Source organism: Neolamprologus brichardi, chromosome 23 (assembly GCF_056152115.1).
Source record: "Neolamprologus brichardi isolate AB-2024 chromosome 23, ASM5615211v1, whole genome shotgun sequence".
Taxonomy (NCBI): Eukaryota; Metazoa; Chordata; class Actinopteri; order Cichliformes; family Cichlidae; genus Neolamprologus; species Neolamprologus brichardi.
Genome location: NC_142125.1, coordinates 41,842,180 through 41,859,967, shown reverse-complemented (window position 1 = coordinate 41,859,967; position 17,788 = coordinate 41,842,180). Strand labels below are relative to the sequence as shown.

At 42.6% G+C, this 17,788-nt stretch overlaps 1 protein-coding gene and 1 long non-coding RNA gene across 2 annotated transcripts; both read left to right on the top strand.

The window, feature by feature from the left end:
- The first annotated feature begins 2,781 nt into the window (after positions 1-2,781).
- On the top strand, positions 2,782-8,880 carry LOC148096503 (uncharacterized). The gene is made up of 3 exons (XR_015717164.1): positions 2,782-2,892; positions 7,553-7,729; positions 8,404-8,880. It is a non-coding gene; the product is annotated as an uncharacterized LOC148096503 (long non-coding RNA).
- Positions 8,881-9,549: 669 nt separating this feature from the next.
- On the top strand, positions 9,550-10,844 carry LOC148096502 (dynein axonemal heavy chain 5-like). The gene is made up of 3 exons (XM_087835649.1): positions 9,550-10,442; positions 10,510-10,584; positions 10,701-10,844. Exons 1-3 carry the CDS (start codon positions 10,242-10,244, stop codon positions 10,842-10,844), a joined length of 420 nt encoding a protein of 139 aa, XP_087691775.1. The 5' UTR covers positions 9,550-10,241.
- Positions 10,845-17,788: the final 6,944 nt, after the last annotated feature.

The following is a 17,788-nucleotide window of genomic DNA, read 5'->3' as shown; positions in this document are numbered from 1 at the left end:
ACGCCTCTCCCATCGTTCCAATCCCAGCGGGCAGCCTTGTGGGGGTTTGAACAGCCGGTTCCGCTTCCTTAATTCTTCGATAAGTCAGGGCCAAGCCAGCTCCGATCAGCCAGAACCCTGTTACCATGGTTCCGAATAGGTAGATATCTTCAGCACTCAGGCTCACCCAAGCTCAAACTTCTCGTTGAGAAAGGGGTGTCAATTGCATTTAGGGACCAGTTGATCCAATCCATAATTCCTCTTTTAGGTTTTAGAGAACAGACTGTGAGAGAATGTTCCAGGGAAAATACAAAAAAAACCCACAAGACTAAACAAGGACATAAGCAGGGAAGATAAGGGAGAGGAGAAAAAGTGCGTCCGCCTCCTCCGATGATGAAACACTGAATGATTTCAAGCACTTTGTCTAATAAACTTACATCTTTCATTCTTTATACAGATTGAAGGACTGTGGTTTGTCAGAGATCAGCTGTGATTATCTGGCAGCAGCACTGAAGTCCAACCCCTCCCATCTGAGACAGCTGGACCTGAGCTTCAACAACAACCTGCAGGATCCAGGAGTGAAGCATCTGTGTGGTTTCCTGGAGAGTCCAGGATGTAAACTTGAAACTCTGAGGTCAGTCAGCATGTTTTAGTTGTGCTGAGATGAATATGATGTGAAAGGTGTGCTGACACTAAACTGCAGACATCAGACTGATATTATACTGATCCACACTGAGGATCTTCATGGTAAAGTCTGTTTTCTTCTTCTCTGGTTTAGTCCATTGACTGCAGCAGAACAATGTTCACATTTCAAACAGTGATACTCAACGTATGGCCCGCGGCCCACACGCGGCCTGCCCACCTTTCCTGATTCAGAGAGAGGGGACCCTGATTAACTGTGTAGCTTCTTCCTCACAGTTCAAAGTATCAGACACAACAATAAATAATCCACAGCTGACTGTCTTTAGCAGGTCAAAGGTCACGGCACACAGCAGACAGTCAGAAATATTCTAACTCTGATCATTTATCAGTTGTGACACTGTGAGACTTGATCAGAGGTGTGATCATCACAGCAGAGGCCTTTGTGTCAAAGTCACTGAGGATCAAACAGAAACACAAGAAGCAGATTTTCCTCTTCTGGCTTTTTATAGCAGATAACCTTCAAAATATTCTGCAGTCGATCAAAAACTGAAGCAAACCATGAATCAACATGTGAACATGACCTGATGCTGCTGAAGTGAAGCAAAGTTACAGAGGTTTGATTACAGACACAGCTGAGAGTTTGTAATCTGTCATCATTTTAAAAAGTTTCCATGGAACAGCAGAAATGAGGCTTTACTGTCAGAGGCCGACAGCACTGAACACAACAGCAGACTGGTGGCTAATAAACAGTGAATGATGCAGAAACAGATGTTTGAAGCTGTTCTTGGAGTACACTGAGAGAGAGAGCTGTGCAGGCAGGAACAGCCAAAGTCAGAGAGAATTCATGAGCATATTTATCAAACGTGAAGCAGAGTTTGGATCTTCTTTTGCTGCTGCTTCACTCAGTTTTGGTTGGAGACAGATGAAACCTGCAGCTTCAGGATCTGTGAGCTGTCCACTTTCAGCCCCGACGGCGTGTCCGTGTACGTGCCGTCGAGTGAACGATCCACGCTCTGTGTTTCCATCTTTGTGTGTTTAGCTGCTCTCATTTACTGTTTTAGCTGTTTGCTGCTTGTTGAAATAGTTTGTGAGCTTTAACCTGAGATTCTGGCAAAATACATTTATATTAAACATCGATTCAGGATTGAATGAATCAACATCGTTTTATTCAAATTAAAACCATTTAAATGGGAACATTAATTTTTTACAACCGCCTCTAATGCTGGGTAATGTCAGCTGGTCCATGTGCAGCTGGCTGTGAGGCTCAGGGAGCGTCTACAAAGTGCAACACTGAAAGAACATCATCCATAAATATTGAGTAATAACTGGACTCTCATACAGCGAGACTCAAATGCCTTTAAACATCAGCTTATCCTGCTGATCCAAGTCCAACACTGAGTTTGTAAAAACATGTTTGTCAATCATTTTGTTTGGTTTCTGAGGAAAATGATTCAATAACTTGCTGCTAATACACAACATTTCATCATATTTCCTCATAACCCTCTTTTGTCTGACCATTTGATCCCATTTGAATTTGCAATAAAGGATCCACAGAGTTTAGTGACAATAATGACAGTAGATGTTTGTGTGAAAGTGCTGGAAGCAAATGAGTGTGTGATGTTCTTTCAGTGTTGCACTTTGTAGACGCTCCCTGAGCACTGGTCTCACAGCCAGCTGCACATAGAGACCAGTGTTGTTAGTCCAGGTCAGAAGATGACTTGTTGGAATGAAAATGAGCTTGTAGTTTGTCTGCTTTAATAATGTGACTGGAAAAAGGTGTTGGACTTCAAATATGTCCATTTCTTTCACACTTCACCTTTAAAAGTGAAGCCATGTGGTTCCTGGAAGGAGAAACACGACTTTTTCAAGTCTTTTTCCCGTTTTTATGAGAAATGTACGACTTTAATGTGAAACATTCAGAGTTTTTTCTCTTGTTGTGTTTGTTTGAAGCTGCTTCCTGTTGGCTTCAGCTGTTTGGAGTTTCCATTTTCTAAACTTCTACATTCTGAACCTTCAGCTCTGAACAGATGATGAAACACTGAATGATTTCAAGCACTTTGTCTAATAAACTTACATATTTCATTCTTTATACAGATTGAAGGGCTGTGGTTTGTCAGAGATCAGCTGTGATTATCTGGCAGCAGCACTGAAGTCCAACCCCTCCCATCTGACAGAGCTGGACCTGAGCTCCAACTACAACCTGCAGGATCCAGGAGTGAAGCATCTGTGTGGTTTCCTGGAGAGTCCAGGATGTAAACTTGAAACTCTGGGGTCAGTCAGCATGTTTTAGTTGTGCTGAGATGAATATGATGTGAAAGTTGTGCTGACACTAAACTGCAGACATCAGGCTGATATTATACTGATCCACACTGAGGATCTTCATGGTAAAGTCTGTTTTCTTCTTCTCTGGTTTAGTCCATTGACTGCAGCAGAACAATGTTCACATTTCAAACAGTGATACTCAACGTATGGCCCGCGGCCCACACGCGGTCTGCCCACCTTTCCTGATTCAGAGAGAGGGGACCCTGATTAACTGTGTAGCTTCTTCCTCACAGTTCTAAGTATCAGACACAACAATGAATAATCCACAGCTGACTGTCTTTAGCAGGTCAGAGGTCACGGCACACAGCAGACTGTCAGAAATATTCTAACTCTGATCATTTATCATTGTGACACTGTGAGACTTGATCAGAGGTGTGATCATCACAGCAGAGGCTTTTGTGTCAAAGTCACTGAGGATGAAACAGAAACACATGAAGCAGATTTTCCTCTTCTGGCTTTTTATAGCAGATAACCTTCAAAATATTCTGCAGTCGATCAAAAACTGAAGCAAACCATGAATCAACATGTGAACATGAGCTGATGCTGCTGAAGTGAAGCAAAGTTACAGAGGTTTGATTACAGACACAGCTGAGAGGTTGTAATCTGTCATCATTTTAAAAAGTTTCCATGGAACAGCAGAAATGAGGCTTTACTGTCAGAGGCCGACAGCACTGAACACAACAGCAGACTGGTGGCTAATAAACAGTGAATGATGCAGAAACAGATGTTTGAAGCTGTTCTTGGAGTACACTGAGAGAGAGAGAGAGCTGTGCAGGCAGGAACAGCCAAAGTCAGAGAGAATTCATGAGCATATTTATCAAACGTGAAGCAGAGTTTGGATCTTCTTTTGCTGCTGGTTCACTCAGTTTTGGTTGGAGACAGATGAAACCTGCAGCTTCAGGATCTGTGAGCTGTCCACTTTCAGCCCCGACGGCGTGTCCGTGTACGTGGCGTCGAGTGAACGATCCACGCTCTGTGTTTCCATCTTTGTGTGTTTAGCTGCTCTCATTTACTGTTTTAGCTGTTTGCTGCTTGTTGAAATAGTTTGTGAGCTTTAACCTGAGATTCTGGCAAAATACATTTATATTAAACATCGATTCAGGATTGAATGAATCAACATCGTTTTATTCAAATTAAAACCATTTAAATGGGAACATGAATTTTTTACAGCCGCCTCTAATGCTGGGTAATGTCAGCTGGTCCATGTGCAGCTGGCTGTGAGGCTCAGGGAGCGTCTACAAAGTGCAACACTGAAAGAACATCATCCATAAATGTTGAGTAATAACTGGACTCTCATACAGCGAGACTCAAATGCCTTTAAACATCAGCTTATCCTGCTGATCCAAGTCCAACACTGAGTTTGTAAAAACATGTTTGTCAATCATTTTGTTTGGTTTCTGAGGAAAAAGATTCAATAACTTGCTGCTAATACACAACATTTCATCATATTTCCTCATAACCCTCTTTTGTCTGACCATTTGATCCCATTTGAATTTGCAATAAAGGATCCACAGAGTTTGGTGACAATAATGACAGTAGATGTTTGTGTGAACGTGCTGGAAGCAAATGAGTGTGTGATGTTCTTTCAGTGTTGCACTTTGTAGACGCTCCCTGAGCACTGGTCTCACAGCCAGCTGCACATAGAGACCAGTGTTGTTAGTCCAGGTCAGAAGATGACTTGTTGGAATGAAAATGAGCTTGTAGTTTGTCTGCTTTAATAATGTGACTGGAAAAAGGTGTTGGACTTCAAATATGTCCATTTCTTTCACACTTCACCTTTAAAAGTGAAGCCATGTGGTTCCTGGAAGGAGAAACACGACTTTTTCAAGTCTTTTTCCTGTTTTTATGAGAAATGTACGACTTTAATGTGAAACATTCAGATTTTTTTCTCTTGTTGTGTTTGTTTGAAGCTGCTTCCTGTTGGCTTCAGCTGTTTGGAGTTTCCATTTTCTAAACTTCTACATTCTGAACCTTCTTCAGCTCTGAACAGATGATGAAACACTGAATGATTTCAAGCACTTTGTCTAATAAACTTACATCTTTCATTCTTTATACAGATTGAGTTACTGTGGTTTGTCAGAGATCAGCTGTGATTATCTGGCAGCAGCACTGAAGTCCAACCCCTCCCATCTGAGAGAGCTGAACCTGAGCTACAACAACAAGCTGCAGGATCCAGGAGTGAAGCATCTGTGTGGTTTCCTGGAGAGTCCAGGATTTAAACTTGAAACTCTGAGGTCAGTCAGCATGTTTTACTTGTGCTGAGATGAATATGATGTGAAAGTTGTGCTGACACTAAACTGCAGACATCAGGCTGATATTATACTGATCCACACTGAGGATCTTCATGGTAAAGTCTGTTTTCTTCTTCTCTGGTTTAGTCCATTGACTGCAGCAGAACAATGTTCACATTTCAAACCTTCAAAGAAGAAGAAAAATCCTCCACTGGAAAATTCACTGTGAAACTCTCAAACTCTTCATTCCACCTTAAAGTCTGTCTGACACTGAAATCCAAAGCAAAATGTGCGTTTGCTTTACAGACAGCAGTCCAACACAACCATACACACATCATCCAAAACACAGTCCAACATCCAAATCTCCTCCACTGCCAGCATGAATGATGGGAAAGAGAAGGAGGAACACTCTGACATTCAGGGTTAGAATGAGTTTCATAAAGCAGACTGTGAAGATCAAAGCTGCATTAGAAAGCTTACATGAATGAATGAGTGGACAGAAGTGGACAGAGATCCTCTGAAGCACTTCAAAGGCTTTAAATCAGCACATTTCTCTTTATTCTTTATCAACTCTGTTAGTTTCTCTCAGTTTTCTGTGGAATGAAGCTAACAGCAGGCTAATAAGATGCTGACCAATAGGTTTCTATTAAAGGTTGTAATTTGTATATGAAAAAGTGCTTTGGCTCAGCAGGGATCAGCTTACAGGTAGAATACAGCTGCTGGATGGGATTAGCATGTCATAGCTATCTACCAAACTGCTAACTGGGGAATTTCAGGCCATCTATGGATCATTTTTGCTAACTGTTTATTCAGCTTAGGCTCACAGGGCTGCAGCCTGTGCCCTAGCTGTCATAGGGCAAGAGGCGTGGTCCACCTGCACAGGTGAGCAGTCCATCACAGGGCCAACAGAGAGAGACAGAGAAGCACTCTCTCACATCCACACCTACAGCCAATTTAGAAGCACCAATGAACCTAAGCAGCATTTCATTGGACTGTGGGAGAACATCCAACCTCCACAGAAAGGCCCAGCTGACCAACAAGCTTCAACCTACAACCTTCTTGCATTAAGGCACTAGTGCTAACCACTTTTCCCCATTTCAGCCCAAATCCTGCATCTTCCTGTTTCTGACTCCAGGCCAGCTCCACTAACACTTTCTCATCAGACACTGCCACCTAGTGGAGGAAGTCTTAGTTCCATTTGAAGCTTCAGATTACAGTTAGTTCCTTTACAAAGAGGTGGAGGTGGTGGGGCCACAGCACCATCATCACTGAATGCCATAGGACACTTAACCTTTGTTTCCATATGCTGGGAACTTCCTGTTGTTCCAAGGAGGACTGGAAAATGTGTGAAAATCTCCCAGTCAGTTCCTCACAGCACACTTCAATCATTTCCCTCCCACAGCATCAGGACCAGGGCTTTTTCTCTCTTTGGTCCCACTAAGAGATTTCCACACAAACACCTCATCAGTGGGACTCTCAGAGCTACCAGCCCTTTGCTACAATCACAAAGCTCTTCATTGAAATCAATGATATCAAAGCTGGAATCAAATGAGTCCAAGTCTTCTGCTGATTCAGCATCACATTCATCTTTGCTCCTTGTTCTGCATCCCCACCATGGACTTCATTCCTTTCCAAGCCAGCCTTGAGTGTCCTTTATTCAGCTCATCCTCTGCTTTACTTTTACACCTGATTTTAGCTGCTTTATCTCTCTTTCAACAAGTTTCTGTGCCTCAATCTTTTTCTTCTCTCCCTCATAACAAGACAGCTTCTTCTGCCTGAGAACATGTTGGAGTGATTTACTAATCCAGGGCTGCTTATTGGGGAAAATACTTCCTGTTTCCAAAGTAATCCCCATTTTTCCCAGAAAGAAATGTCAGTAGAAATCGATGATCTAAGTGAGAACATGAGCCTTTAAAAAGTCCCAGTGGGTGCAGTCAAAGCAGTCCCTCAGTCCCAGTATAGAGTCTTTGGTCCAGACTGGAACAACTGTGTGCCCAGTTTGAGCTCTCTTCAGTGCTGTGACCTGACAGACCCAGAGGGGCCATCACATCACATTTAGAAGCTCCCCTAATGGAGCCACAACACATGTCCAATACTTAGTCTGTCTTGTTGGACCAACTGGAAGAAATGATTCAAGGACTTAGTCACAGAACAGAGATTCAAATCTCCAAAATCCAACTGGCTGCATCAGGACATATAGTCTGAAACTCTGCACAGTTTCCTGTTTGAAGCTGCTTCCTGTTGGCTTCAGCTGTTTGGAGTTTCCATTTTCTAAACTTCTACATTCTGAACCTTCTTCAGCTCTGAACAGATGATGAAACACTGAATGATTTCAAGCACTTTGTCTAATAAACTTACATCTTTCATTCTTTATACAGATTGTGGAACTGTGGTTTGTCAAAGATCAGCTGTGATTATCTGGCAGCAGCACTGAAGTCCAACCCCTCCCATCTGAGAGAGCTGGAGCTGAGATACAACTACAACCTGAAGGATCCAGATGTGAAGCAGCTGTCTGATCTTCAGCAGAGTCCAGACTACAGACTGGAGACTCTGAGGTCAGTAGAGTGATGGAGTGAGTGGGTGGTGCTGTCAGCAGTATTGTACTAAACACAGTCAGTATGAAACAAAGATCCAGTGTTTCCTGTAAAGCTGCAGCTTCTCAGTGAAGCTGTGAGAGGAGAACGGTGACAGGCTTCAGGATTGGACACAAACACTTCCTGTTTCTCACCTTTATGGTCACCATAGTAACGGCTGACACGCTCTGATCAAACACTGTCAACAGCCAATCAGCTCTCTGAACAAAGCAGCACGCAGACCAATGACTGCATTCATTTCCAAGTTTAAAGCAGTGAAGAACACAGTCTGTAGGTGAGGAAGAATTTAGTGAGAGCAGATGTTTGGATGGAATTCCTCCAGTTAACAGCTGGAACGTCCATCTGGATTGTTGGGCTTGTTGTTGGGGTTCCTACAGAGCTCAGAGTGGACACACCAAGGTTCTTCTAATGAATGAAAGTCCAAACTCAAACTAGGAGGGAAAAACATTTTCAGCAACTTCAATAAAAATCCAAAGATTAGAAAAAGTGAAGCAACAATGAGTCCTAGTACAGTCCCAGCACTGAAGTCCCTGCTGCTCTTTATACTGGATGTGCTGCATCACTGACTGACAGCTGATGAAGAGTCTCTGGAAACACTCGTTTATCTCCTCTGCTCTTCCTCCTTCTCTCTGCAGGTGGTGATGATGGTAAACAGGACGGTGTGTGTGCTGAGAGAGGAGCAGCTGTGTCCTGATGATCCAGAGAGGTTGAAGCAGCAGCAGCTTGTGTGTAGAGACGCTCTGACTGGGCCATGTTACTGGGAGGTGGAGAGGAGAGCTTCATCCAGCAGTGACTGACAGAGGAATGAAGTGCAGATGACTGTCAGTGCTGCAGAGTGAACTGCTCTGAGAACAGCTCCACTGTCAGACACAATGTAGAGTCCAGCATCAGCCCTGTGTGTCCCTCTGGATCTGACAGAGGATCATCAGTGTATCTGGACTGCTCTGCTGCTGCTCTGTCCTTCTACAGTCTCTGCACAGTCTCTGTCTCACTCTGGAAAGATTTTACAACTTGTTGTAATTACAGAACATTAATATAATATTCAAACATGTGATCTTCTCTTTATTTCTGAATCTTTACCAAATAAAGAAAAACCAAACTAACAAACAGAACGTGTCGTGTCCTTTTTCACCACATCTGTGAATCTTTTCTGTGTTTTTCCTCTTTTCCTCCTTCCTGCAGCTCCATCTTCATCATTCTGTGTCCAGTATATGTGAACATGTCCAAAAAACAAACAGCAAACTCTTTGCAGCAAACGCAGCAAAGAGTGAAAGTTGGACTGAGAATGTTGTGACTGTTTCATGAGAAAGAGCAGGGAAAACAACCATCACACACCCAGACACAGTGCTGGGATTAGAATTAGACTTTAGAGCCAAATGTAGGACAAAAGCTTTAATATGAAAGAGGAAAACCCAACAACAGCCAGAGCATGAAGCTCAAAACTATACCAATCACCAAGAAAGCTGACAGGCCTGTGACACGTCAGAGACGCCGTTCAAATCATAAAGAAGTTGGTTTATTGACAAAATGTAAAAAACCAAAATAATCAAGTCAACCTTCAGTTTAGAGCGAGTCGACCAATCAGGCACAGCAACAGCTCTAGAATAAGCAACAATTTTATGTCTTACAAACAACCTTTCATATACACACATACATATGGCTCATATGCTGTTTAAAAAGGGCTCAAAGACCCAACAGATTACACAAAGTATAAAAATCCTTTCATTCAGACAACAGTCAGCTGTGCATGAGACAGAGAGCCGACTACAGTTAGTAACATGGACTCACTTTGTTTCAGACACGACACAAAGTAACACAAAGCCACAAAGAGCAGAAACATCAAAAAGGAGGCAGAGCAGCAGCAACTCTCCATGAGCTGTGAGGCTAACAGCCACCCACACTTCCTGTGATGCATAATGAAAACAACATTAACCTGAAGGATGATAACAACAGAAAGAAGTCTAAGCTAACGTTACACAGCGCTCACACAGCGCTGACTGTACAGGCCTCACACAGCTACGACCTGCATCCACAACACCTGATTCTACTGAACACAAACAAGTTAATGATATATGAGCAATCCAGGGAAGGCTTCCAGGAACGTGAGGATCCAAAGACAGCTCTACAACAGCATCAGTCAGCAACAATGTTACTAATCACTGACTCTTTCATCCTTTTATACTCAATCAAAAAGTGCTGTGTTCACATTTGTTTCTGCTGAAATCCAGAGACTGAAAATGCGTCTTTTTAAAGTTTGAATAAACTGACTGAACTTCTCACGAGTCCAACCGTGAGGAACACTTCCCCCCATGACACATCACAGGAGAACGTCTCAGTGGAGGGGGGACAGTAGCTCAGTTTAGGCAGTCACACTCAGAATCGATGCCTCCAGTCAGGGTCAAACGTGGTCCTCAGAAACCTGCAGATGTTTGGGCCAAGCTCTCACTGGTCTCTGCGTCTGTAGACTGAGCTGATGTTTCTCCAGGTGTCTGGTAAAAGGACGATGCTGCTGTCCAATGAGGCGAGGAGAGAAGTAGCCAAACAGGCGAGAGCCGTGAAGGAGGAACGGCGGGCAGCTCTGGATGCCCGACATAAATACCAGATGAGCAGGCTGGCAGACGCCGGCAGCCTGGAGGAGGCGGCGGTGGAAGACGCCATGGTCTCTGATGACAGAGTAAGTTCAGAGACGTGATCCTTCCTCAGAGTTGAACCTTTGAGTCATTAATGTCTGATTCTTCCAGTTCAGTCTGATCCATGAATTCTTTGCTGCAAACGGATCCAAGAAGCTGATTTTCTTCTATCAGGATGTCAAACAGGTAACTTTGATCACATTTCAATGACTGACACATGAAGGTCTAACCGCTCTTCATAATCTGCTGTTTGTTGCACCGTACTTTGTATTCATATCTTTTAATATCTGCCTTTCTCCCAGAGTCTGTCCTCCCGTCAGTCTTCCTTTGTGGACGCATCAAACTCAGCTGTGGCTCAGAGGAAACTCTTCCTCACTACGGGGAACTCTGAGGTTGGCTTCAGCTTTTTATGTTTAGTTAATGTGAGAATCACAGAAAAATGCTGATATGAGTGGAAGGTTCTGCTGGGAAATTGGCAAAGAGCAGATTATTGAACAGCGAGGCAGACAGTTCGTTTCAGTGATGCCAGTTTATTAGAAACGAGGACTGTGGGGCTGCTGGAAGTCAGGACGGCCGTTCTCTGGATAAACCTGACAGCTGAGGTGGAGAGCAGGATTTATCCACAGACGGCTTCTTCCAAGCAAATGTCCTGAACACACCTGAGCTGAGGGTTACACAGTGTGTCCTGTGTGATCTCTGGTTTATGGTGGTTGAATCCCACAAATGTGACCATCAGACCTGACGACTTATTTGTGATTTTTAAATAAAAAATATCCTGGGTGAGGTGTTTGGAGCATGTCCCATGAGGAGGAGTCTCCAGGGCAGACCCAGGACACACTAGAGAGGTTATATCTCTCAGCAGGCCTGGGAATGCCTCAGTATTGTCCTGGATATGCTGGAGGAAGTGGTTGTTTAGGGAGGTCTGGGATTCTCTGCTTAGACTGCTGCACCTGTGACCCGGGACCAGATAAACAGGAAATGGATGTTTGAAATTCAAAGAAATCCTCTTTTAATAATGAGGAAAAAAGACAGCAGGAGATCCATCGCAATTAACAAAACACTTCAAACACATCAATGCATCAACTTTAATCAACTTAATTTGGTTCAAATGAAGGAATCTAACAAAGCACTCACTAAAATGAAACCAGTTAGTTTCCCGAGCTCAACAGGTCGAACACCTGAGTTTGGTTTGCGGTGCAGTTTTTATTTCTTCTAGATAACTTGGGTTATTTGCACAGGAAGGTTTTTTAAATGTATTAAGTACGATCTTATATGGGGGTTGATTTTATAGCATAACAGAATAATGTAATAACTCTAATAGAGTATAAAACATTTGCAGAATGAAGTACAAGGTGAAGAAAAGTCAGAACGTCCCTGTTTGAAAATACAGTCTCAGAAGGTCAGAGATGGACAAATTCAGCTACAAAAGCCATTTTTTTAAAGCCATAGAGCATATTACAGACGACACAAAGAGCAAACACTGTAAACTTCTAACCACAGACCTCACACAGCTCACACACGTCAGAGTGAAGCTGTCATTTCCTGAAGCTTCCACACAACAGAACTGGCAACAAGGTCGAGTCCTCATGGATCACTAGCAGAGAAATCTGGGTGGGTGCCAGACCACATGGACTCGACTCACTTTATTTCATACAAAGGAGCAGACTAATGCTGTCATCCTTAAAGACTAACTAGAAACAAGCAGTGCGCTCGCATCGACTCGATTTGTTTTGCAAGTTTGAAGTGAGATGGTACTTTGGAGTCAGCCTCCCGAGATGATGGCTGGCTGGTTTTTGAAAAAAATCTCATATTTATACAATGAGTAGCAGACTTTCCTGACTTGCAGAGGTCAACGTCCTCCTCAGTCATGCGCCATGAGTGGCACAGATACTATTCATCAAATAACTAACATGGCCTTGATTGTTGCTGCAGAGACTTATCTGCGATGTAGCTTTATAACATTTTCATTAGCAATCGTATGATTTGTGTTACAATGACCTTTGTGGACGGGCCTGGACCCCCAGGCCTCGTCCGTGACGCCGACGGTGAGCGCAATGTTTTTGTTTTCTTGCTCTTAAAATAACCTGATCAGTGTTCTGTGGACGGTTTGTTTACATTTCTCACATGTGATTGTTCACCCGGGTTGGACACGAGCAGAGAGGGCTTTCAAGATGAAGAAGCCAACGTGAAACTTTAACGGACGACAATTGCAAGTTTTCCAATCAAATCTCCGTCACACGCTTCCTTGACCTCATCACGTTATCCACCTTAGTCAAGGAACAGTGGTTCGGGAAAATATGCATTTGTTTTTTGGACTACTTTAAAACGTATCTCAACTAGTGATGTGCGGATCGATACTGAAATATCGATTCCTCCGATACCCGTCATTGTGTCCGGCCCCTTGGCGTGCACACTCACAACAATGGCTGAGCGTAAACAGAGTCATGTGCAGACGTATTTTACCTCCACGAACAGCTGAGACGTGGTTTGCGATACATGTGGCAAGAATGTGAGGTGTTGTGGTAACACCGCTGACCTGGTCAAACACCTCAGAGTGAATCATATCACAGAATATGACGAGCGTATGTTGAGGCGAACTGAAGAGGAGGAGAGGGACAGGTGCTGCCAGGGCGAGACAGACGTCTCTCACGGAGTCCTTTAGTGCTGCAGGCAACGTGCTCAAATAGCCACAACTTCAGGTTTTTCATTTCTATATGATTATTCTGCATTATTAAGTGATAAGAACAAGTAATCTGATGTCCTGTGATCATTATGACGCTATAATTTGAGATAAAATAAAAGAGAGTAAAAAAAATATGTTTTTGTTCAGAGTATCAGATCAGTATCGTCGATACCTGAGTTTTACTTGGTATCTGATCGGAAAGGAAATCAGTGGAAATCAAATCCTGCTTCTACAGGTGTCCAGTTCATTCACTCTGACCCCTCCAGATAAGAGTTGCCAGTTCTCACTGTGCTGTAGATCACATGTTCTTGTGTTTGGGGTTATAACGGTTACTTTTGAGGTCTGTGTTATAAAGCAAGTTAATCCTGAATTTAACTGGAGAAGACAAATTCCCACTGCGTGGTGTAGTGCACAGCCAGGCATTATTTACATCAGTTCGTTTGACAAAACCAAAAACCGAAAGTATTTACTTGGAGTTTGGTTTGATGGAATAAGTGCCAGAATCAGTGAATACAAATGATTCCAATGACGTACATGAAAACTGGTCGAAGGACAAATCCCTCAAGAAAAGCACGACTAGCACAACGAAGTTTTTTTTGTAATCATCATCATCTCTAACACCATGCGCACAATAGTGATTTTGTTACAGAACACTAAGATAGTAAAATCTGGGAAATGATGATATTTCTTTCCAAAACTTCCTGTCTGGAAGACATTAAAGCTGCTGTGCCACCTGCAGCTTCTTTCAATCTATGTTATGTGAATATATCTTTTTTTTTTTGGTGCTCCTTTTAGGTTTTGCTGCACATCCATTCAAACTCACTCTCTGCCTAGCAAGTCTCATTCCCTCATTTCCTTGGTGTCCAGCTCCACATACGTTGCACTTTGTCACCTCTTTCTGCTACATGCCTAGCCTCCCAGTTTCTTGGTCTATTTTCTTCATTTCGCTAACTACACTTGTTTTTCTTTGTAAATCTCTTCCTTCAAATACTTTCAAAGTCACTTTTCTTTTTTCCCTTTCTTCTGTCCAGAGAAGACGTCAAACCCCTTCTTGGCAGTTTATCTCAATAAAGCTGTACTATCCCAGCCATCTGGTAAGTCTTCCCTACTACCCAGAGCCTGTTTATACTCCTGCATGTCTCTGCCTTCACTCACTTCCTCTTCTTGATGTCCAAACTCATCCTTCAAACTACCATTTGATGCTGCATAGCTGCATTCTCCCCTGACACCTCCTTGTCTCCTGTCTTTTTGATTTCACCTTCTGCATAATATTTAGTTGCCCTGTGTGCAGCTTCCTCCACTTTCATATATTTCTACAAGTTCATCCCTGTTCTTGAAGTATGTGTGCACCACGGCCATTTCCACTTGGAAAATCTGCCCCACATCTGTCTTTCTAGATCTCTCTCCTAAACACCACACCTACCCAACACCTCATAACCTCTGTTCCCTTCACCTAAATGTCCATTGAAGTCTGTGTCAATCACCACTGTAGTATGTGTCTACCCTCCACCTCTCCATAATATGAGTCCACCAGCCCTCCCATTGCCAGTCAGAGTCCATAACAAGTCTCAGTTGTCCTTGCTCGAGCATCAAGAGTCAGTGGCTGGCTGTTCACTGCAGGCTCAGCAGTCCAATGGCCGGTCAGCAACAAAACAAATAAAAAAATAAGACACGTTCTTGATTATGACAACAAACCACATCCAAAAAAATATGACAGCAACACTTTAAGTTTTGTGTGCATTCATCATGTGCAACTCTGCAGAAAGTCTCATGTCAAGGATGTGTGGACAGGGGGGGCTATTAAAAAATTCCAGTATACAGAATAGAAAACCATCAAATGAATGAAATAAAATCTGTTGTCACCGTGGTTTTTGAAGGAACAATTACTTCACAGATGGACAGCCTCATTATATTTTAGTTAAATCTGATGATACACACTTCACGTCACCCTAGTTACATGTTTTTATTTGCCATGTGTATGTTATCCAAGGGAGGAAAAAATGAAAAAGAAAACTTTTGATGTGTCCAGACATTTCTTCACATCAGCTACCAGCAACCAGTTTCAGCATGTACACCTGTTGCAGTAAGTGTGTGCTCATGCAGACCAACTATGCTGGTCCACTGTTCTTAATGGTGCATGTTGAGAAAAAAGTGAAACAAATGTTTTGTTTAACAAGTCCACTAGTGTTAGAATAACTTGGCATTTCCAATTTGTTTCTGCTGTAGTTCAATGAAAGGTTTCAGTTACTTAAGTTTGAGAAAAAAAACAAAAAAACAACAAATTGCGTTTACAATTGTAGTTTCGTCTTGTTATAAGATATTTGAAATAAAAACAAACAAAAAACACAAACAAACAAACCACAAACAAACAAACCACAAACAAACAAACCACAAACAAACAAACCACTACATTTTCAGAAATATTTCTGCAGTCTGATTTACAAGTATAAACTTTCTGACCAAAACACCACAATTTCATCCCTTAAACAAGTTGTCAACTGTGTCAACGACCAATGAGGACATCACTGCTACACTTGATGATACTCACACCTTTAAAAAAGTGCAAAGGTTTCCCAACAGGACTTCGACGGTTGGTCTTCTTGATCAGGCGATAATCTGTTCTCATCAAAACCACCATAAAACCAGTTTTACAGGATGATGCTGATAAATCCCTCTAGACCTTTTTGTGACAGTATTAAAAGCTTGCTGGAAATTCTCTGTACTCATACTTGTGCTCAGTATCTGTAGGAGCCATTTTTGTGTGGGTACCTCATGTATGCCACTAGGGGTCACCTTTTGTGTTACATGTGTCTATTTAAGGTAGATAGGTCATTAGCAGCAGGTGTGTTGTTGTTGGGAAGGAGTAAACAGTTTGTGACCGCTGCGCTGTTATGTTAAATTGTGTTGGAATAAAGAATCTACAGGACCAGATAAGTATGGTTTCAGTTATTGAACTAAGTTTAATACGTTTATTCATACCAGTGACATTGCATTAACCTGCCAACAAACAGCTCAGTGGCTTTAAATGTAGGCTTAGCCTCGACAGTATCTATAACACCATTAAAATGCAGTAATGGCCACACAACAAATAAAACGTGACCATATTCAGTTTAAGCCATTTTATGTGGTTTCGTTTATACACTTGAATCACAGTAGATGATCGCTTTCTGTTTTTAAATGTCTCCATTTATTGCAAACACTATAGTTACTGTTCTGCCTTTTATAAGGTAAACTGGATATTATGGTTGTAAACGGCCCTAGATCTCCCTCTAGTGGCTGCTTTGTAATATGGGTTTGACTACTTTGGGAAAGGAACAATGAGAACGTGAAAAAATCAAAGATGGCGGAAAGTTATCGTTCTAAGCTGAGATGGACCTTAAAATGTTGTTGCCTTGGACAAGATATGTCTGTAAGTATGAGTGACGATAAAATAATTATTATCTTTTGTTTTGTGTAAAAATGGTACGATAATTTGTACATTTGAAAGTTTTATCTTGTTATCAAATCAAATCACTTTTATTGTCACATCACATGTGCAGGTACACTGGTACAGTACATGTGAGTGAAATTCTTGTTTGTGAGCTTCACAAGCAACAGAGGTGTGCAAAACTACAATAACGTAAAACAAGCAAAATATAAGAATGGCTAAATCTGAGACTAATAAATATATGTACAATATATAATAGTACATGCATTACTGGATGTCTATACTAAATATGTTTTTCTACGCGCGCGCTTGTGTGTGTATACATATTTTACTAATTAAATAGAGTAAACAATAAAATAAAATATACAGAGGTTTGTAGTTGGATATTGTGCAAAACAAGTGGCATTTATATACAGTGTGGAGTGCATAATGTTGAAGTTCCAGTAGTGAAGGTGAGGTGTCTATGAAGTGTTCAGCAGTCTGATGCCCTGGTTGAAAAAGCTGTCTCTCAGTCTGCTGGTTCGGGACCGGATGCTGCAGAACCTCCTTCCTGATGGAAGTAGTCTGAACAGTTGATGGCTGGGGTGACTGGAGTCCTTGATGGTCCTCCCCGCTTTCCTCAGGCACCGCTTCCTGTAGATGTCCTGGAGGGAGGGAAGCTCACCTCCAATTATCTGTTCAGAGCACCGCACTACTCTCTGGAGAGCTTTGTGGTTGTAAGCGGTGCTGTTGCCGTACCAGGTGGTGATGCATCCAGTGAGGATGCTCTCAATGGCACAGCGATAGAAGGTCCTGAGGATGCGGGTGCTCATGACGAATCTTTTCAGTCTCCTGATAAAGAAGAGGCGCTGCTGTGCCTTCTTCACTGTTTTGTTTGTGTGTCCTGACCACGTAAGATCTTCAGCCAGATGTACACCAAGGAAGCGGAAGCTGCTCACTCTCTCCACAGCAGCGCCGTTGATGGTGATGGGGGTGTGTACTTCTCTGCACCTCCGGAAGTCCACTATCAACTCCTTTGTCTTTGCGACGTTGAGGGTGAGATGGTTGTCTTGACAACAGTGGGTCAGGGCGCTGACCTCCTCCCTCTAGGCCGTCTCATCACCGTTGGTGATAAGACCCACCACTGTAGTGTCATCCGCAAACTTCACAATGATGTTGGAGTTGCTATGCAGTCATAGGTGTAGAGTGAGTACAGGAGAGGGCTCAGTACACACCCCTGTGGAGCACCAGTGTTCAGTGTGATGGGGGATGAGGTGATGCAGCCCAGTCTGACCACTTGG